The sequence below is a fragment of the Macrotis lagotis genome, chromosome 5, assembly GCF_037893015.1.
Source record: "Macrotis lagotis isolate mMagLag1 chromosome 5, bilby.v1.9.chrom.fasta, whole genome shotgun sequence".
Taxonomy (NCBI): domain Eukaryota; kingdom Metazoa; phylum Chordata; class Mammalia; order Peramelemorphia; family Peramelidae; genus Macrotis; species Macrotis lagotis.
The window spans coordinates 137,855,036-137,878,342 of record NC_133662.1 but is presented as its reverse complement, the minus strand read 5'-3'; the positions used below and the strand labels follow the sequence as shown (position 1 = coordinate 137,878,342).

The 23,307-nt window shown below is 33.1% G+C and overlaps 1 protein-coding gene across 2 annotated transcripts in view; it reads left to right on the top strand.

The window, feature by feature from the left end:
* Positions 1-23,307, top strand: part of ARHGAP18 (Rho GTPase activating protein 18) — a 222,350-nt gene that overhangs the window by 130,896 nt on the left and 68,147 nt on the right. For both annotated transcript variants that reach the window (XM_074187562.1, XM_074187563.1), the window contains one exon: positions 22,210-22,409. In XM_074187562.1, coding sequence (XP_074043663.1) covers positions 22,210-22,409 — 200 coding nt within the window. The remainder of the gene's footprint in view (positions 1-22,209; positions 22,410-23,307) is intronic.

The window sequence follows — 23,307 nt, the reverse complement described above, 5'->3', positions numbered from 1 at the left end:
ATGTGCTGGAGAAGGAAATAACAAACTACTCTGGTATTTTTGCCAAGAAAACCCAAAATGGGGTCATGAAAAGTTAGACAGAACTGAAACTGATTAAACAAGTATTTCTATGTTATATTTCATATTTTTGTTTACTAGTAAATTTTCACTAAATTTGATATATTATGCTTAATTTTATAATTAGTTTTTAATTTATCTACTAAACTGTCACTTTAACTATTTCTTATAAGGAATGAATATTATTCATATATTTATTACTCACAGATTCTGAATGTGAATATTTTGTCAGAAACAATTTTTCAAATTCATTTTTAACGGTCAAATTTTTTCTTTTATAAAAAATACATTTTTATAATTAAAATAATTTTTATTCATGAATGGATATAGAAATTGATCAGTTTATATATTGCTATACATTTAATACTTAAATGCATTTGAGTTGAAAAATAGGAAGAAAAATTGTATATTTTCATGATTAATAGAACATTGTTCCAACTGGAGTTAAACAAAATGTATTGTAGGTGGCTATAAATCCCCTTTAATACATAATGCTATCATATTTCCACAATTATTTATGTTTAATATGATTTTCCCCATTTTTTTTTTACATGTTACACTTAATTTTTTAAATGATGAAAATGAGTCCCAAAGAAGTGGAATGATTTGTTTAAAGTCACACAAGGTATATTAGTTGCCTAGAACCTACGGTTTTCAGCTTTAGGCAAATCCCCTTTCCTCCATCATTCCTGCTATTTTGTGTTATAGCATATTACCTAATGTGCTATAATACAATTTTTTTTCATTGAAGAATTTTTTTCTCCTGGCACTAACCTTCTTCATTATTTAATAGGGTATAGAGATTTCAAAATTGGTTCTGTAAATCCAGTAGATAAGTGGTTGAAATGTATGTTTTGTTATAAGTCCAGTTTAGCAAACATTTGTTCAGCATGTGATTTTTTTTTCAAGGTACAAAGGAGCTGGGGAGCTAAAAGATTAAACATAACAAGTCCCCTGGTCTAGAAGTTTACAACCTAATGGAGTAAGATATGATATACTCAGAAATAAGTATAGTATAAATGGGTGATAAGGGAAAATTGCTCCAAGAACATTTGTGCCACTAGAGATCACTTTCAATTGGGCAGATTACTGAAGAGGTGGCTATCTAAACTTGGTATAGAAGAGAGAGAGAAGTAGAGATGAGGAAAGAAGTGTTTTTAAAACAAATCTGTTTAATGAAACTAATTTCTATTGGAACCTGCCTTATTACTTTTCTTTATATTTTACCTTGATTATTGCAATAGTATCCTAATTGATCTCCCTACCTACCTAGAGATTCTCTTTGAGGTAAATCCATTCTCTGTATTGGGTGTTTGTCTGACCCTATAATGCCTTCACTCATTAGCTTCCAATATTTTTCTATCATCTCTAGTATCAAATAGAAATTCTTCTATCTGGTAATCTCTTTCTAGTTTAGCGCTATCTTTTCTTTTTAGTTTTATTGTATATCACTGCTTTCCCCATAGAACCCAGGCATTCTGATCTTCTTGCTGCTCATTCCCATGACATCCCAGCTCTCTTTTCCATCCCTTCTTATTGGCTGGTCTCCATGTCTGCTTCTCTTTATGCATTTTCGTGGTCTTGTCCTCTCTCTTCCCCAGCTGCTTTTTTTTCTCCCAAGTTACTTTGTATTGGATTTGCATATGTCTTAAATCTGCCTATTTTATGTATACCCTATTTCCCTGTGAGAATGAAACCTCCTTGGGATCAGAGACTTCCTTTTATTTTTTAATTTTTTAGTATCCCTTGTTCTTGTGGCAGGATGTGGAAATGCCCCCCCGTTTGAACAAATGACTTCAATTGATTGAAATAGAATAAAATAAGACTGGAAGGATAGGAAGAGGGAAGACATGTTCCAGAGAGATTTAAATAAGAGGCTAAGATAATTATCATTTCATCCTACAGATTATAATAGAAAACCTCAAAAAGTTTACATATATATCTACATAATATCTATGCATAAATTATATATATATGTATATATGTATATGTATATGTATATGTATAGCCTGACACTTGCTTGAAGATCAACTTTCTAATCTGTGGAGGATTGGCTTGATGTAGGAGAGAGAGGGGCTTGATGTAGGACTCCGTAAGAATATTGGCTATTTCAAATAATCCAGAAGCTGAGTAAAAGGGAGAAAGCAAAAGGCTTCTTGGGAGCTGTGTAAGTACTCTGTTAACTTAGATCACTTGTGGAATTTTTGTGATTTCACTCAGAATGAAATTGAAAAGACAAATTGTTAAAATATGCGTTTAGAATAACAAGGTTTAATGCTCCTGTTTTGGTTCAAAAGATAATTTGTTTATATCTTAAAGGGAATTCACATATTGAAGGGTCTAATTGGTTTGCCAAAGGTCACACAGAGAATAAGAGGGAGAGCTAGGATATGAATCTAGACCCTCTTGTTTCAAAAATCTTTTCCATTATTCTAAAGTATTTGCATTTCACAAACTCAGAGTTGGAATGGAATTTCAAAGGTTTTATGCAATCCCAAACTAAAACAGGTACTGGAGTCATCAACCCCCAAATTTAAAACAGATGGTGCAGGGGGAAGGGGAAGATATTTTGCTGTATTTTATAATAAGAAAGAATATATAAAGACAGAGACCAGATATCATTACAGCAGTTTTAAATTTTGTTGGCCCCTGCTGCATCATTGATTTTGAAACCAAATTTTTCCATTTTCAAATAGCTCTAACTTTTGGAAGTCTTTTTTTCTTTTATTAAGCCTGAATCTGTCTCTTTTCCACCTGACCCTCCAGGGCTAAGGAGAGCAATTCGTGTTCCTTCATTCCTTGATAATTTGCTCAGAAGATTTCTATTGTTTTCTCATTCTCTACCCTAAATATTTCTAGTTGCTTCAGTTGAGGGAAGTCTTCTTATTCTCCTGATGGCCGATGGCCTTCTTTTGAAATTACCCCCCCTCCCTTTTTTTTAAAATATTGGTCCCAGAACTAAATAAAGTAATTGATATTGACCAAGGAAAGGGTCACTAGAACTGTCATCTCTCCTTTTGGACCATAATCATGTTATTGTATGTTTGTACTTGTAGTTCACTAAAATCCCTAGATTTTTTTTCATATGATCTTAGTCATTACTTTCCTTATGTTTTATTGTTTTTTCCAATCTATATGTAAATACTTTGATTATTTAATTTTAATTTGATTCATATTGTCAGGAACATGCTAATAAATGTTTAGCAACTGGTAGGGAGTAAGTAGGAGGGAACTTTGCAGGACCTCCTTTTAAGTTTAATTTGTATCACTGACATTTTCCCCATCACTTTATAGATGTGGAAACTTGAACCACAGGTGGTGATGTGTGAGTTGAATTTAGATAGAAATCACCCATTTCAATTGTGAAATCCTGTCACAAATCTTTTCCTGATTTTAAACTCTACATCTAACTGCTTCCTACCCTTCCAATTCCCTAGATCTGCTTCAGGAAATGTAATATCCCATGCTGAACTTTTACAGCATTTTATTTCAGTCTCAGAGCAAAATGTACAAATAGATCTATTCTTTTGTTTGTCTTTTCTTCACCCAGATTATAAATTGTGTGTATCATATTCATTTTGGGTTTTTATATTTAACCTTAGTGGAACTCAAAAATAAATATTAAAATATATAACTATAAAATTTTACATGAAATCATTAATTTCTTTTGTTTAAAATTTCTTTAAAAATGTATTTACAAACTTTAACAAGATTGTGACAAAAACATCCTTCATCCTTTTGGTTTCCATGACCTTTCCTGAATTTCATTTTATTCTGTGTATTTCTAGATTTTTGTTGTTGCTGTTGTTTACATATCCATAGACAGTGTTCTGTTGTAGTTTTTATTCTTGCTGTATCAATTTGTATACCTTCATGGATTTTATTGTATTTTTCATAGTTAGTATTTCTTATGGTATAATTCTGTTATTGGTATTTACTAGTAGATTGTAAATTCCCTCTTTATGGTATAAATTCCTTAGGGACTTAGAAATTCTTGTTTTTGGTCTTTGTAAACCCAGTGCCCTGTACTTAAGAAATGTTGAATTGACTATATAGTATAATTAGTTTATCCATTTTTCAATTGTTAGGCACATGGTCTCCTTTTCGTTGTTGTAATTATTATAAATAATACTATTCAAAAAATATTTGTAGAGAGGAATTTCTTTGCTGGATAACACTGAGGTATATTCCTGGTATTGTGGTCATTGGGTCAAAGAGTAGGAACAGGTCTTTTCTTTTAGTATTTATTGTATTATTCCATATTCCTTTGCAAAAAAAATTGTGTCAATTTTCTAGGGTAGGGTAATCGTGCACCAGTTTCCTCCATTGCCTTGCCAACACTATGTTTGCATCTTCAAAGTTCTAGCATAGTACTTTGCATATTGTAAATTATAAATATTTCAGCTGAATTAAATTGAAATGAAACCAAATACTTTGATTACAGGAACTGAAAGACCTGTGGCAAATACTGATGGGCCTGCTCTTCAAAGGTGTATGTATGCTGCCATTTCTGAAAGAGCAGGCTGTCCTTGTCTATCATGGTTTCATCTTTGCTACTATATTTATATTCATGTACGCAGTGTTCTCTATCCTCAGCTTTATTTCTGTGACCTTCAAGAAAGTCATTTTTTATATCACTGACTTTATATTGAGCAATAGTTATGCACAATGATTATTAATCTCCTGACTTGCTTCTTTAGGAAGAAATTTTCAGAGAACTTTATTCTTAAAGGAAGAGAGCTTTAATAACTTCATAAACTATGAAGGGAGGGGCAGATGGAGGGAGGATAAAATATGCATCTAGCAGAGCATCACCTGAGAAGCAAAGGACCCAAGCTATCTCTTGGTGAACTTAAAATCTGATCAGATATCTTTAGAATTTAGTTATTACTACAAGGGAGTTATTTGCTGGATGACCTTGGGATGGGGAGAAACTGGGGTGAATTGGACCCAGGAATTAGAGTAGGCTAGCTAAACGAATCCTACTTATTCTCCTAAAAGGAAAAATTCCCCTAATTTACAAGTATATCAGCCTTACTGCTCATTTTAATTAGCAATGTCTATAAATGTCCATATCCCCTGTCTGGGTATTGTAGGAAGTTGAAGATGAATTTTGCTTTCTTGTATATATCAATTTATGGCTTTAGTATTTATCTCTGTTGTAATTCTTCCTCCATAATTTGGGAACATTTCTATTCTGACCCAATAGTTCCTCAGCTCAGCAAACAAATATGTTGAAGCACCATGGAATACAAAGATCAATAAAATGTATCTACCTTCAGGGAGACCATAATTTAGTATCTGGGGGGGAAATAGAAGCACACAATACTTAACGGTGTAAGATAGAACATAACAGATCTATTGAAAAGTATCAAGTGCTATGGGAGATTGAGGAAAGAAGATATCCCATCCATTTCGATCACAGAAGGTTTCATGAAGAAGAAAATAGCTTTTGAGCTATACGTTTAAAGGATGAATAGGCTTTTGTCAGTTGAAGATGAAGGGCAAGATATTCTAGGTAGAAGGAGAACTTAAGCAAAAGAATGAAGTGGGAATAGGGAACCTGGATAGGTGTTTTTGGAATGCATTATTTAGGGGAGAAAAATTCTTGGTAATTTTAGGAGTAATCTTAAAAAATGGAAAAAACAACCCACATTTACACCAATTCAGGAATGCGTAAACAACTAATAAATGGAATGGAATGTTATTGTGCCATAAGAAAGAAGAAATACCACTAATACAAATAAATAAGGAAAGATAATGTATCTCTGATGTGCCATCTGTAAATATTTAACTAACAGTAATAAAATCTGAAAAAAATTCAAAGGAAAAAAGTTTCCTGGGAAGAAATTATCTGTTTTATGCTCATCTTTTTGCTTTAATGCTAAGTTCCTTGTTTAGTTTTTAGTCTTGTCTGCCTTTTTGTGACTCTTTTTGGGGTTTTCTTGGCAAACATACTGGAGTGGCTTGCCATTTCCTTTTCCAGCTAATTTTACATATGAGGAAACTGAGGCAAACAGGGTTAAATGGCTTGTCCAGGGTCATACAATGCTAAACTTAGCATCAACAAAAATGCACATATAGAAAAATACTAATAAAAACTGTTAAACCATTAATTTAAATTGTTTAATTTTTTTGAAAGCACAGTTGTTAATTTTAAGAAATCAGTAGCTAGAATGCCTTGTTTCCATGCCCCTTTCAGAAGATTTTCCTATGTTACAGTAATATTCCATAACATTTATAGATCATGGTTCAGAAATTCCTCAATTTTTTTTTTTTTAGGTTTTTGCAAGGTAAATGGGGCTAAGTGGCTTGCCCAAGGCCACACAGCCAGGTAATTATTAAGTGTTTGAGACCGGATTTGAACCCAGGTACTCCTGACTCCAGGGCCGGTGCTTTATTCCCTGTGCCACCTAGCCACCCCCTTCTTCAAATTTTTAACATGAATTTTAGTTTACTTTGACTAAATAGAAAGGTTAATGATGTGATAAGAGATAAAGATAATAGGATGAATTAAGATCATACATGGGAAATCTCTGAATATTGTATTTTCTATTGAAATTCTATCTCTATTTTGTTACATAATAAATAGTAGTGAGAGAAGTTTAAGAAGTGTCCTATTTAAATCAAACAAATGTCTTGAAGACAAACAACTCTTAATTTTTTTAGATCAAGAGTATAAGAGAATTAAGTCTTTTGAGGGAGAACATTCTTGACTCAGCTATTCCACAATTAAATATTTACAACCATACTCAGACTAACTCAGCAAAATTTAATTCACTGTAATGATTTTTAAAAATGATACTTGGGGTTTCATGGGCAATATAGTGAAAAGATCAGAATTTAAGTACCCTGTGTCTGTTATTCAAATCATTTAACCTAAGCATAACAATATTTGTATCACCTAACTCTTTCAGTGGTTGTAATTTTCAAGTGTTATGACTTAATAAAGTACTTTGTAAACCCTAAAGCTTAAAAGTAAACTATTATTATTATTATTGCCATTTTAGGCATAGCTATTATTTCTTAATTGGTACTCCCCTTTTTTTGAATGTAATTTTAATTTATTTTTTCAATTACATATATAGTTTTCAACATTCCTTTTTCTGTAAGATTTTGTGTTCCACATTTTTCTACTTTTTCTTCCTTCCCCTTCCCATGACAAGTGATCTGATATAAGTTGAACATGTGCAATCATTTTAAACATATTTCCATATTAGTTATGCTGTGAAGAAGAATTAGAATTAAAGGAGGAAACTATGAGAAAGAAAAACAACATAAAACAAGTTTTAAAAAGTGAAAATAGTATGCTTTGGACAGAACTGAGACTTTGTAGTTTTTTCTCTGAGTGTGGATGGCATTTTCTATAACAAGTCTCTCAGACTTGTCCTTGATCATTGAACTGCTGGAAAGGAGCTAAGTCCATCATAGTTGATCATCACAAGATGTTGCTGTTAATGTGTACAATGTTCTCCTGGTTCTGCTCACTTCAGGCACCATCAGTTCATGCAAGTCTTTCCAGGCTTTTCTGAAGTCCAACCCCTCCCCCCCACAATTTCTTACAGAAATTTCATCACATTCATATAACACAATTTGTTCAATCATTCCCCAATTTCCAATTCTTCACCATTATAGAAAGAGCTGTTATGTTTTTGTCTTTTCTCTTTTTTTTTTTTATAATCTCTTTGGAATATCTATAGTTGAGCATATTTCTAAATTGCTCTCTGGAATGATTTGATCAGTTCACAACTCCACCAACAGTATGGTTCACTCAAAAAAAAAGTTATTTTATTTTAAGACTGAAATCTCCCCAAGGAATAGTCTCTAAGATGACAAATATAAAGATATTTTTTTTTTTTTAGTTTTTGCAAGGCAAATGGGGTTAAGTGGCTTGCCCAAGGCCACACAGCTAGGCAATTATTAAGTGTCTGAGACCAGATTTGAACCCAGGTACTCCTGACTCCAGGGCCTGTGCTTTATCCACTACGCCACCTAGCTGCCCATAAAAGATTTAATGGATAAAGTTATTGTTAGTCTACCAACAAGCATTTATTAAGTGACTTTATAACTTTATGCCAGATACCAGATGCTAAGACACCAAGCAAGGAGAGGCAGAAACAGTCTTTGCCCCTAAGGAGTTTGCATTCTAATGTGTCAGACAACAGGTAAATATGAATATACAAATACAGAGTGGATAGAAGGTAAATTTAGGACCAAAATTGCAGAAGTTTTAGAACCCAAAGGCAGCTTAAGTCTTTTTATTTTATAGATGAGGAAACTGAGGTCGAGAAAACTGAAATGATTTAAGTTTAATAAGGACTTGAATTCATCTTCTCACCTCCAGTTAAGTGATATGCCTTTAATATCCTTTAGACAGGCATAATAGGAAACTGCTGATTCCAGATTTAGAAAATTAAACCAAATCCTTACTTCAATTTTGTATGACTTAGCCTAGTTAGTTAGTTTAGAGCTTAAAGAAAGCATTTTATCGTTTAATTGTTTTGGTTCTGTCCAGCTCTTTGTTGACCCCATTTGTGGTTTCTTGGCAAAGATACTGGAGTAGTCTGCTATTTCTTTCTCTAGCTCATTTTGTGAAAGAGGAAATTGAGGCAAATAGAGTTAAGAGGCTTGCCCAGGTTAATCTAGGTAGGAACTGCATTTGAACTTAGAAGTCTAACTCCAAGCCCTGTCCTCTTTTCTATTCTACCCAAAAAGCAAAAAGCACTTACATTGTATAAAATCTGTTTATTTTTTTTATTTATTCATTTATTTTTTGCAAGGCAAATGGCGTTAAGTGGCTTGTCCAAGGCCACACAGCTAGGTAATTATTAAATGTCTGAGGCCAGATTTGAACTCAGGTACTCCTGACTTCAGGGCCAGTGCTCTATCCACTGCACCACCTAGCTGCCCCCAAATCTATTTATAAATGAAGATTTTATAACAGAAGTCAGCATAGAAATGGAATAGGCAATTTTAACTATAGATTGAAACAGTGATTTTCCAAGGGTGTTGTATTCTCAAGGTGTCTCCTTTCCACTAACAAACACCACTTGGTTAGATGGTATTTTGGTTGCCTGTCTGTTCATACCAAGTAGTTTCCCAGTCTTTTTTCATTTTGCTTCACTTTACAGATTTATTTTCCTTTTGGTTGATTGTCCCACTTGCCTGTGCTTTTTTTGATGCCAATTTCTTGTCATCACCTTGCATCCTAAACACTGAAATTTTGACTTCCTCCAACCAGCTCAGATTTGGCCTTCTATAGGAGGCTTTCCCAATTCTTGATATTATGAGGCTAATTTCTCTTCTACTTTTTAGATTTTGAATGTATAGAGTTGTTTGCATGTTATCTTCCCCATGAGAATGTGAGTTCCTTGAAGTCAAGTACTGAAAATGGTAAATATGGCATATGGTAAACATTTAATAAATATTTTTTTAAAAAATAATTTTTATTGATGCCTTTATTTACATCACCATAATATTCCCAAGTATCTCTCCATCCTATATACATTTGAATTTTCTCCAACTTAATATGTATTTTTCTTCTATATCAGTTGAGCAATTAATATTTATTAGTTTTTAAATTATTTTTAATATTTTGTTTATTTTTTTCAACTACATGCAATAGTAGTTTTCAACAATCATTTTTTGCAAGGTTTCGGGTTTTCCATTTTCTCCCCTCTCTCCCAATAGTAAACAATCTAATATTGGTTATACATATAAGGAAAAGTCAATTCAAATTGGGAAAAAAAACAGCAAATTTTTTTTAAAGAAAAAGGCAAAAAAAATTCAGCATGGCTATTTAACATAACTATTGACTATAAATCAAAAATATATTTTAAACACCTAATAGGCTGAATATGAGGATATAAAAAAGGCAAAAGAAGGTCTCTGCCTTCAAGGAGCTTACAGTCTAATGGGGGGATAACATGCAAATAAATATATTACCAAAAAAAATACATGTATATATGTATATGTCGTCTGTGTGTGTGTGTGTGTAAGGAAAAAAATTTTGACAGAGGGAAGGCACTGGAAGTAGGATTGGGGAGCTTTCTGTAGTGATATTTTAGCTGGGTTTTTTTAGGGTTTTGCAAAGCAAATGGGGTTAAGTGGCTTGCCCAAGGCCACACAGCTAGGTAATCATTAAGTGTCTTGAGATCAGATTTGAACCCAGGTACTCCTGACTCCAGGGCTGGTGCTTTATCCACTGCACCACCTAGCTGCCCCTTTAGCTGAGATTTAAAAAAAAATAAGCTAAGCAGTTTTCTAGTTAGAGGAGGGGAATATTAAGCAGCCAGGAAGCTGGTGTCACTAGATCCAGGAGTCAAAGAGTAAGGTACATGAATACTGGAAAGAAAGGAGAGGGATGTGTAATCATGCCAGGCAGAGGATTTTGTTTTTGCTCATTGAAGCAATAAGAAGTATATAGGTGTATGGGCATGTGACGTGGTTAGTATCTTGTTTCACAATTATGACTTTAGTGGCTGAAAGGAGGATGGATTAGAGTGGAGAGAGACTTGAGGCAGGCAGATCCATCAGCACCCTATTGAAAACCATAAGGTGATGAGGGCTTGTTTATTAGAAATAAATCAATTAAAAAATCCACATAATCAAGTATCACAGCTTAAAGTTTACCAACCAGTGAAGCAAGATATCCCATCAAGATGTCTTCTCTAGAGAGGAATGGCCCAGGGATTTTAATTTTGGGAAACTAAACATCAGAAGTGGGAACCCCCCCCCCAACTCCTTTAAAATGGTCCTTTATGTATGAAGATATGTGATCTCTCTACTTACATATTGTTGATGTGTATCTTCAGAGGGTGTGCTCTAAACTTATGAGGGGAATGTTCTATGTTTTTGCCAGGTATTCTATTCTGATAAATAACTTTGAGTGCAGCTAATTGTATCATCTGGATGACTCCAGAAAAGTAATAAACAATTGATTAGGACTTCTAAGCTCTAGTTTTAGGAATGTAGATCCATAGAGTATATTTAACTTTAACTAATTTTCCTCTAGGAAACTTGGCTTTTGGTTTGGGGGAAGATACATGAATCACTCCCTGAGAAAAATAATGAAATTCTAATAATCAGAGAAAGACTTAAAACTTTAAGTTACAACCTTCTATCTAATAGTTAGAAGTGATCAAAATCAAAGTTGATGGGCCTGGGGGGAAAGTACCCTTAATAGACTGTTTAAGATTTTTGGAGAATGGTCTAGAAATATATTAAAAGATTCACACAGCTGATTATAGCCAACTTAATATATAAAATAGAACTCAGGTTTCCCTCAAAAAACTCCTGTCTCCTATAAATTTTCTACTTCTATTGTATCATTCTTCCAATCAGCAAGTAATTTAATAACATAATCTTTCCTGATTCTTCCTTTAACTTCTTTACCAGTCATATCTAATGAGTAGGGAATAAATTCTTTTTATTATCTGTAGTACTTGTCTCTTTCCTGAACTATTCTTTAAACATTCGTGTCAAGGGAGGGGAACAATTTTTGCCAATACCGAAGACTAAGGATCCTGGGATATTGAGGAGGAGAATGTGTTGGCTAGGGAGTCAGAAAACCTGAGTTTCAGTTTTAGGTGGGGGAAGAGGAAGAGAATCACTCACTTTCTGGGCTTCAGCTTCTTCAGATATGAAAATGAAGGAGGTTTAGGTGAAAGGTCTCTAAAGATTCTATCAACTGACCTTGACAATAGCTTGGATCTGAGGAGGTGAATGATAGTGAAGAATACATTATGTTTCTTAGGGTTAGAACCTGTGAAACAGGAATTAACATATTTCCCTTCATAGTAATTTATGGGGGAAGGATAATAAGTTCTGTTTTGGATATATTAAATTTGAAGTGGTCTAGAGGATTTTCAGTTCAAGATACATGAAAGACATTTGGAGATTAGAGATCACCAGAGAAATTGGGTCTAGGAATGGTATATTTGAGATGAGATAAATTAGGTTAAGTAGTATGGGAGGGGGAAGAAGAGGGTCCAGGAGAGAGCCCTGAGAAATTCCCATGGTTAGAGGACATAATCTGGAGAGAATATGTTAAAGGTGACTAAGAAGAAACAATCAGATAGGTAGGAAGAAAATCAGGCAAGAACAGTGTCCTGAAATCCTAGAGAGAAGAGAATATCAAAGTGGAGTGAGGGATTAGCAGTCTCCAGTTGCAGTGAGGTCAAGGGAAGTGAGGATTGAGGAAAGACCATTGGATTTGATCTTTTAGTAACTTTGAAGGGAGAAGTTTTGGTGTAATGATAATGTTAAAAGTCCAGATTATAATGGATTAGACAGTGAGAGTTTTTGCTGATGGTATCATGGTATACTTAAAAAATCTTAGATAATCAAATAAAAAGTTAGGTGAAACAATTAACCACTTAAGCAGAATTGCAGAATATAAAATAATCCCACATAAAACACCTGCATTGCTATATGTTGTCTGCAAAAATCCAGCAGTGAGACATAAAGAAATTCTAGAAAAATGTAGGTAGTATAAAATCATTGGGAGTCTACCTGCCAAAAAACTAACACAACTACAAAATATAAATAAATTGGAGAAATATTGTCTATGACTAGACAAAGCCAATATAATAAAAATGACAATTTTATCTACATTAATTTGCTTAAATTATTTTAGAGCTCTAGAAAACAAATTATTCTAAAAGAACAAATGATCAAAGATATCAAGAGAATCAAGGGAAAAAAATTGTGAAGGAAAGTGACCTATTCATAATAGATATCAAAACTACTGCAAATTGGTAATCATCAGAACAATCTAGTATTGGCTAAGAAATAGAGTGGTGGATCAGTGGAATAGATGAGATACACAATTCACAGTAGTAAATAACTATAATATAGTGTGCAATTAGTCTTTCTTTTTCATAATTGTTTTGTTTTGGGTCCTCTAGACCCTTAAGCATTTATTAAGAGGAGGCAACCTTAGCTTTTTTAAAGACAAAAATGACCTTGAATTTCAAGTCCAGTCCATTTTGTGAACAGTTTTCAAAAGAGGGTATAGGGAATTGGTCTAAATTTAGGTAAATGTTTTGGGAAGGTAGATATTATTTCTGCTGTATAACTCCTAGTATATCGCTCATAAAAGTATATCTATTGGCCTTTGGACACTCTTTTCAGTCTAAGCTTTTAACATGAAGGATAGTTATTTAGAACGGCTCATAAAAAATGAACTTTGGAGCCTGAGGAAAATGGTTTTCTTCTCAACCTAATGTTTACCTCCTCGGATTTGATGTTAACCGCTGTTCATACTCACTAGGAGGTGCTTTTAAAACAAACCATTAAAAAAAAACCCACTATGCTTTCTAAAAGCCATTCATTTTGGAGCTTTTGTCTATCACCTTTTCTGTATGGAATGGAAGGTTAACTTTATTAAATACCACTATAACAATAATGGAGAAATGGGATGATTTCTCCATTGTACTGTAATAGAATATAGAATCAGAAATGAATAACTTATTAATAAGCTCTTTTTATCATTATTTTTCCTTGGGCATCAGAGAGTACTCTGAGAAGAGTACTCCCTCTATTTTAAGCACACTAGTATTTTTGTCAATAGGTAAGCTCTAAAATGCCTTTAGCCATGGATGAATTTTGTATCTAGAAAGTAAGACTTCTTTGAACAAACACTTACAAAGGGTGATACTTATTTGGTTAGGCTATTTTAGACAGCATTACTTTTTCTAGTAACAGTAATGACTCCCTTGAAAATAGAAAGTAAAAACTTAAAATGTTGAGGATGCCTATATTCAGTTTGATGTAATATATTTCTTATAAGAGTAGCATTTGAAGGCATGGACTATGTAAATTACTTGGGTGGGTTAGATGTAAATGCTAACTTTGAAAATTTCTTTTAAGTCATCAATCTATGGAAGAAAGTTTCTGTTGAAACATTCAGATTTTCTTTTGTAGGGCTTTTTTCTGTTATTAGATAATTGGGAGCATAGCATCAGCCATAAAGAATGACTGCTGAATTAGGGTGTAGATAGATAATCCAGATTGTAAGAACAAATCAAGGGATCTCAATTAAGGATATAAAATGTATATACTACTGTGATTGTTGATGCTTTTGAAAAAAATTAAGGTGTTTTAGATGTTACAAAATGTTGAATTTCAAACAATGTCCTTGCAATGATCCCAAAAAGCAAAGGGGCCTGTGTATTTTTAGTTTCATTGCCCCTTTAAGATTTATATGGTTTTTTTGTTTAAGTTTTTGCGAGGCAATGGGGTTAAAATGATTTGTCAAAGGTCACACAGCTAGGTAATTATTAAGCGTCTGAAGTCAAATTTGAATTTGGGTCCTCCTGACTCCAGGGCAGGTGCTCTATCCACTGCATCACCTAGCTGCCCCCTATAGCTAGGTAATTATTAAATGTTTGAGATTGGATTTGAACTCAGGTCTGCCTGACTCCAGGGTTGGTGCTCTATTCAATGCACTACCTAGCTACCCCAAGATTTATATGCTTTTAATTTAATCAGTAATATTTTAGGATCATAGAATTTAAAGTTAGAAGTCACTTCAAAGAGCATTGACATATGGAGTGACTCACCCTGGGTCATTCATTCATTTCAGTTCATTTATTATTTCATATGGAAGGAGGTGCTCTCTGCAGTGGTACACATTCTAATATATTAAATTCCTCTACTTCTTTGAGATTCCTGACTTTAACAAAGTCCAGGGCATCTGTCTGCTAGCATATTGATCCATGCATATTGGGTGGAGTACATGAGCTCTCTGTCAATTGGTCATACTTCCCTTCCACTATGAAACTAGTTTACTCTTATTAAAAGAAAAAAAAAATTCTTTTTATTTTCAGTTCCAAGCTCTCTTCCTTCTTTCACTCCCCCCCCCCAACTGAGAATGTAAGTAATATTATGCCCTTTATACATGGGAAATAGTACCTTCTCAGTAAAATAGTAGGTCATGTATCTCCGCTCTTCTCCAATAGCAAGAAAAATCAAAATAAGGAAATAAAAACATGCATCAATCTGCATGCAGTGATCATCAGTTCCCTCTCTGGAAGTGGATATAATTTTACATCATGAATCTTTTGAAGTTGTGCCGGATCACAGTTGGTTATCTTTACAATATTGCTGTTACTCTATAGCTAGTTCTCCTTATTATGCTCATTTCTCTATGCATCAGTTCATATAAAAGACTTCTTAAATTTTTCTGAAATCATTCCCATTATTCTCCCAGCATAAAAGTATTCCATCATATTTATATATTGTAACATATTTAGCTATTCCCCAAATGATGGACATCCATTTTCTTTGATCATACATCTCTCTGATGACAGATATCCTTATGCACTTCTCTTACACTGTTATTGTTGATATGTTTCGCTTGTGTCCCTCTACATTTCCCTTCAGGTGATTCTAAGCTTTTCATTTTTGTGTAGTTTAATTCAGTTTTCCAGAGTTTACAGATGACTTTCATAACCTTGAAATAGGCAGTATGATATAATGGAAAATGTCAGAAGTGAACTGATGTTCTGGGTTCAAATTTTAACTTTGCCATTTCTTATCTGTGTGACTTTGGATAATTCACTAAACTGTAGATTTGTAATATTGAGAGAGTTGAAATAGATGAATTTTAAGGTCCCTTTCAGCTCTCTATATGCTGTTGGTATCTATTAAATGTAAAGCAAATATTGAAGAGATATTGCAGGCGATGGTAATTTATTTTTATAACAAAACCTTTTCATTGGCTGAAGAAAAGAATTAGAAGGGGGACTGTCTTCTAACCAATTTCTTCTCAGTTTATAGTATTCTTTCTTTCCATTTGTCAGAGCCCTCTTATGGGTTATTAGTTCCATTGAATAATACTAAGCATTAACTTTTAAAGCAAAGTGACCTTGGCCATTTATAGAAGGCAGGAGTGATTAGTCATTGCAAATGAGCCCACTAACCTACAAGACCAGTTTTGCAGTATTAATATTCTCATCTGACCGTATTGACAGTGTTAAATGTTTCAGTATTGTTGCCATTATGAAAAAAGAAAAGCTCATTCTAGAAATTTGATTGATTTTTAAAAATATATGACTTTTTAAAGCTTCAGTTGATGCAGAAAAGAAGATAGGCTGGTCGGGAAATGATAAGATCATGTGATAGCTTGGAGATTTCTGTAGGCATTTGGGTGGAGTATGTTAAAAGAAAAATAAAAGAGGTCCATCCATAAAATTAAATATAATATACAGAACTATGTAAGAAAACACAATATACAGAAACTGTGCTCTGATTTTTTTTAATCATGTAATTAAGGGTAGACTGTCCTTGGTTAAGCATAAATTTTTAATGTTTTAAAAGTATAATTGAAGCAACTTGCAGTGCTTAAAAATTTATGAATATATATGAGTTCAAGTTATTTTCAGCTAAATTGGATTTAAATATGTAGAATAAATAGTGTAAAATTACTTTTAGTTATACCATATGATTTTCCCTACCTATGCCTTCTTTAACTTTAGACAAATGACTTGATAGATTATTTTACTTGAGAAGGCACAGAACATCCATCATGAGCTCTCTTGTTTTCTGTTCTTCACATCCTCAATCGTTTTCATTGTCCTAATCTAGCCTTTCCCTTTTCCTTCCACTTTCAGAAGATGGTGAAATTTTCTTCTTTGCTAGGGAAAATGCCTATGATTGTAACCTTGATCTTATCTTATCCTATTTCCTCTGGGAAATTCTTCTGTCAATCATTGCTTATCTGTTATGAAAATCTTATGTTGAAATAGCTTCTTAGAATCGACACAAGTATTTAAAGCCAGTAACTGTTCTCCACTAGATGAATAGTCAAAGGACATGAATAGTTTTCAGAAGAAATGTAATGGATCATCAACCATATGAAAACAGGTTTCATATAACTAATAATAAGATAATAAGAGAACTGCAAATTAAAGAAGTAAACTCTGATGTTTTACCATAAAGTTAGTCAATAACAAAGATAAAACAGAAAAAATATTGGAGAGGCTGTGAAAAGTTAAGCAAACTAATCCACCATTAGCAGAATTAGGAGTTGGTTCATCCATTATTTTTTTTTTTCAATTTTTTTTTTAGGTTTTTGCAAGGCAAATGGTGTTAAGTGGCTTGCCCAAGGCCACACAGCTAGGTAATTATTAAGTGTCTGAGACCGGATTTGAACCCAGGTACTCCTGACTCCAGGGCCGGTGCTTTATCCACTGTGCCACTTATCCACTGCACCACCTAGCCGCCCCTTTGGTTCATCCATTCTTGAAACTATTTTAGAATTATGAGAGAAAAGCCCATAAAATGAACCCATTTGAGTAGAGATAACACTATGACCCTTTAGACAAGGATGAGGGAAAAAAGGGTTCGATACATTCCTTAATCATTCATAGCACCATTTATTTTTGTGGTAGCAAGGAAATGAAAGCAAATGGAGAATGACTGAACAAGTTGTGTTCTATAAATATAACCGTGCAGTAGCTAACATTTCTAGAAAGAGATGTGAAGAGGAGCAAAGAAAATACATTCAAAAGGACAACACACATAATGATGTAAAATGACAATAATTCTAGAAGGTAGCTAAACATAGGTTAATTAAAATAACTAATCTTGGTCTCATAAAATAGTTGAAACATATCCCTTTGCTCAGTTGAGGCATGAGGGTAAGGGAGGATGGCATCTAAGGAATATTGCTATCAATATCAGCCATGGTTGCTTTGTTGGTTTTGCTTAAGCATTTTTTTAATCAAAAATGAAGACCCATTGGGAAAAAAAAATTTAAAAAGATCCATAGCAAGGAAGTACAAGTAGGGAAATGACTGATTTAAAAGAAAAATGCAAAAAGCAATCAGAAAAAAAGTTAAAAATAACTAGTAGAAATAATTTCTTGTGTTGCAATTTTTTTCCTGTCTCCTTTGAAGCCAGCTTTCATATCACTGCCAGCATAACATCATCTTCCTTGCTTGCTCCTTGCCCACATCCCACTACTATTCCTATTGCCCCCAATTCCTCTGCTAATGTCCCCTTCCTCTTGCCTGGATGGACATCTACCCCATCCCTGTCCCCAGGAAGTGAGCCCAGGAATTATCTCTATACTTTGGCTCACAGTTCCCCCCTTCCCAGTGGTTATGGCTGGAGACTCTTCAATTGTGAAGTGTAATATTTCCAATTAAGATGTAGGGCTGCCAGTTCTTACTATATGCTACTGAATTCTCCAGACTTCCATCTGCCTTGTGTCCTTTTTTATATAATGTCTCTCTCAATTAGCAAGTTAACTTCTTGAGAGCAGAGGTGGTTCTGCTTTTCTGTTTGTATCTTCAATAGCTTAGCACAGTCTTTGGAGCAGTGTTAATATAATTTGAGGGAGGTTCAGCTTCTGTGATCCCTTCCCCCAGTGTAGTTCTTTTATAGGAACCATATATAATACCCCAAAGAGGAATGTACCCACTTTGTTTGGGTATCCCAGTGGAACCTGACAGTTCATGCTTCCTGACTGCCCCCCCATTGTGAACTATTTTTCCTCAATAACTTAGATTGGGGTTCAGACCCTTAAAAAGGAGTAGGAGGAGATCCTCTAAATGAGGGAGGGGTTCCTTCCATAGAAAAAATTTTGCTCACGTAGCTGGGTTTCTGGGGGAAATGCTTGTGCAGAGGGAGTGAGGTGAGGCTCCAAGGAAAAGACAGGGAAAGGAAACTACTCTTCATGCAGTTCAACCAGGTGGGAAATAATTGGGTGTTGATTATAATATAAATGATTTCTTTGAGTGATTGTTTTCAGCCTACCACATGTCTGGATCTCTCTTTTGGCAACTTTTCTCCTTATCTTTATGCTTTGCAGATGTTGCTTATTGTTTTAAAACCCTGATTTCCAAAATAAACATAGTATGCTATAACGTTTCTTTAAAATATAATTGCAAAAAAGTACTGGCCTGTTCTCTACCACTAGACCTCAAACAGTTTGAAGAAGGCCTAGATTTTTAAGTAGGTACATTTACTGAAGTACAACATTCTTTAAATAGAAAAGAAATGACCTCACATGTTTATTGATGTAAAAGGTAATTATGGAAAGTACAATGACATTTGTACCGAAAGTACAAAGTCCATGGCTGACTGATTCCTACTTAGAAGTTATTGCTTTGACTGAGTGTCTGTTCCCTTGTTGAGGGAAAAGTGAATTTTCTTGCTACTGATTCTGTAAAACACCTTTGGTGCCTCAATGTTGATACGCTCTTCTCATAGACACTGTCTGTTCAGCACCTGAATTTTATCAGAGACAAATTAATAGAATCATTCTTCAATGAAAAGTGACATGGTTTCCTTTTTATGTAGACTTTGAAAGTAAAATGTGATAGAGAAGGTATATTTATATAGTACTTTCTCCTAAACAGAACCTTACTGGATACGGTACTTTTTTTCCATGCATTCTATCTTAATGGAAATTTACTGGCAATTTTTTTCCTAGGATAAACACATTCCTTTGGCAGTGAAAAGGCATAGTTGATTATGATTTGTCATAAAGCTAAGTCTCCTCCTTGTGGAGAGATAAACCACAATCTCATTTTGCATTAATCATCTTGGTTCAGCCCATCAGTCAATATTATTTATTGAAGTTCCATGTTGTACTAGGTACTGTTTTGAGACTTAAAAACAAACGTGGATATTTTCAGTTATCCAGAACCTACAGTATAATGAGAGGAATAGGAACAACATAAAAAGCCAGAAAAACCCTAAAACTTTTGTAAAGTAAAGGATGCAATTAAAAAGATTATAGCACAAATTGTAGAAATAAATTTAACAGTATCCCTTTTGGACAAAGCTAGAGAAATCTTACAGTACAAAGAAAATGTTAATTTAGTGCCACAATTTTTTTTAAAATAAAGGTTGGGGCTTTTTGGAAAATTTTTATATTTTATTTTTTGTAATTATGTATAGTTTAAATTTTTTTTCTCAATTTCATTTAAAGACAGTTTTTTAACATTTAAGAAAAATTTCTGTCTCCCTTCCTTCTCTTTTCCTTCCCCAAGAGGGCAAGCAATTTGATATAGGACCACACATGTAGAGTTATACAAAACATTTCTATATCAGTTACAAATAAAATTAATTTAAAATGTTTTTTGAAAAAAAAATTGAGTTCCAAAGCTGGGCCTAATTTTAAATGAGATTTAAAACATACACATTTAAAAATTAGGGTGGGAAGTATAAAAAAATTAGTTGATAAGCAGCTATTAAACATATTGCAATTCTAATCTATAATTGTTAAAAAAAATGAGAAAAGTCAATAATAGGATAAAATAAAATTTTTAAAAAATTGAGAAGACAAAGTTTAAATAGGCAGCAGACAGGATGCAATAAAGATAGCCATAGAATAATAGAATTATATTATTCTAGAAACTTCAAATATTACAGTTTAAAGAAATCTTTAGTACAAAGCTCTCATTTTCTACATGAGGAAATCAAATGAGGAATTACTTGAACAAAACTTTGCAAACCTTAAAGCACTATATAAACAAAAGCTATGATACACCAATGGAAAAAAGAATAGATGCCATAGTATCTATTAATATTAACCTTCTGAGTCTAAGTTTATAGACTCTTCTTGCATAAACTTCTAAACAAGAAATTATACCACAAACTATAGCAAAAAATAAAATAGCCTTTACAAATGAAATAGTCCTATGCTTCAATAAACACACAGTCTATTGGGAAAGACAAGATGTTCATAAATAGGTATATACAATATAAGGCAAATTTTTTATAGGAAAAGCTTGATGTAAGAGATAGCTTTTTAGCTGAGATTTGAAGGAAAATTTAGGTCATCCTTTCATACTACTACTTCTATCACTCTGGAAGACAGAGTGAGGCTGATGACTTCTTGCAATTCACTGGCAAATCAAATTACCATATGTTATCTTTAGTCCACTTTGAAAAAAACGAATGAACAACTTGAACTTTGGAGATAGACTTGGCCTATATCTATAGACTTGCAAATCATCTATACCGATATTCATATTCTGGGAATTTATGAAATTATCAAAGGAAAATATGTAAATTAGAAAGAGAAGCTTCCTATGGAGTAGGCAGGTTTCTTTTTTTTTTCTTTGTATTTTTCCCTTCTATCATTCTCTATCTCTCAAAGTCTGCCCATTGTTTCCATGATATCTATCCTCATCCTCTGCACATACTTTTTTCCTTTCAATCTTTCCCAATATCAGTGTCTTTTCCCATGAGTCCCAACTTCTCTGAATGTGGTCCTCAGTATTTGCCCTTCCAGTGAATAATCTGAGTATTACCTTGTAGACACCTTTTGTAGCTTCTGCATTAGGTTCCTCAGGAGGCAAATAAGATTATCTTGTACTCCTTTCTCTTTGCAGACTTGCCATATTTTGTTGTGATCCATATAGTTAAAGGCTTTAGTGTAGTAGAAGTAGATGTTTTTCTGGAGCTTTTTTGCTTTTTCATAATTTAGCAAATGTTGGCAATTTGGTCTCTAATTCCTCTGCCTCTTTGAAAATCACATGTATACTGAAGATGAAAATTGACTGGGAAGATGTCTTTAGTAAGTGAGAATAATAGCCTAGAAATGAATCAATCATCTTCATTTCAGTTTCAGTAGTGAAATTTTTTTCAAGTAAGTCTTTATATTATACAAAGTGTTGATTCCTCTTAACTAACCTATATAGAAAACTTAAATATAAATTCCAATATTCTTGTGATAATCTAACTTATTTTCATTGATTTATGATTCCAAATTGTCTATAATCAAGACTGAACTTGTTTCTTCTCTCATTAGATTGTAAGTAATTATAGTTAAAGTTAAAAATTCATGAAATTGAAAGTTTTAGAGCATAAAGGCAATTTAGATATTCACAAATCCAATCTCTTTATTTTATAGATGACAAAATTTAAGTTTCAAAAAGTGAAATGTCTTGTTTAAAGGCATCATCAGGTAGTAAAAGGAAGTCAGAGCTTGTACATAGGTGCAAATATAGACAGGTGCATATTCCTATAATTTAAATTATTCTGCTAAGATTTTCATATAGAAATGTTGTCATGCACCAAAAGAATTACTTTGTTAAAAATTTAAACATATATTAGCAACTGAGACTTTCTTTGTTTTTAATATTCCATATTATTCAGTGATGAATTTTTGTTTTGTTTTTTAATTTGTAGTCACAGGTCTGGTCAATATATGATGAATCATGAAAGCTCCAAAAAAGTTGCAGAAAAGCCACCATTTGATCGATCCAGTTCCCAGGATTCTTTGGATGACTTATCTTTGGATGACTATTGGAGAGAAATGGAAAATATTAAAAAATCTAGAGAGAACAGACATGAAGAACAAGAGGTGGTTGTTGTAAAAGAGCCTGATGGTAATAAAACATGATTCCAGTCTATTTATGTTAATGTAGTTAAAAGAGTGTGGGACAGATATGAGTAAGGAAAAAAATTCTTGAAATAACATGGCTAAAATTAGCATTAATAACATTTCAACTTATTAGGGAAGAGAGTACACAGATTTAGTAAGCGTGTGTAAATAGCATATAAATGTGTTCTTAGTTTTCCTGATCTTATAAATTGCTTGGATATGACCTTATCATAATCACTCCTAATTCACTCCTCCAACAATAAATAAAGGACTTTTTTTGTAATTAAAATATAGTCAAGCAAAACAAGTTCATCCACATTTTTTTTCTGGAAATGTATATTTCATTGTATATCTGCATCCCTCCATGTAGAGATAGAAAGCATGCCAGTAGGTTACTACATTCATCAGAGTTCTTATATTGAACAAAGTTGTTTGTTTTTATAATACTATTGTTATTGTAAATGTCATTTTCCTGGTTCTGCTCATTTCACTCTGCATTAGCTCCCACTAGTTTTTCTTGGTTTTTCCTGAATCCATACCTTTCATTATTTCTAATGGTATAATAATCCATTCTAGTAATATATCATGATTTAATTAGTCTTTCTTCATGTGTTTTCAGATTTTTGCTACCAAAAAAAGTTCCACTATGATTATTTTTGTGCATTTTTGAACTCTTTTATGATATGTATGTATTTATATATATACATATATATAAATGTATATGCATGCATACACTTACATTAATGGCACCACTGTGTTAAAACATATATAATCTTTTGTAACTTTCTGCATAATTTAAAATTACTTATTAGAATACCAATTCATAGCATTTGATTAACTCCCTTTTGATTAACTGTGTGTTTATTGAATACATATTAGTATACATGAAGTATAGTGTATTT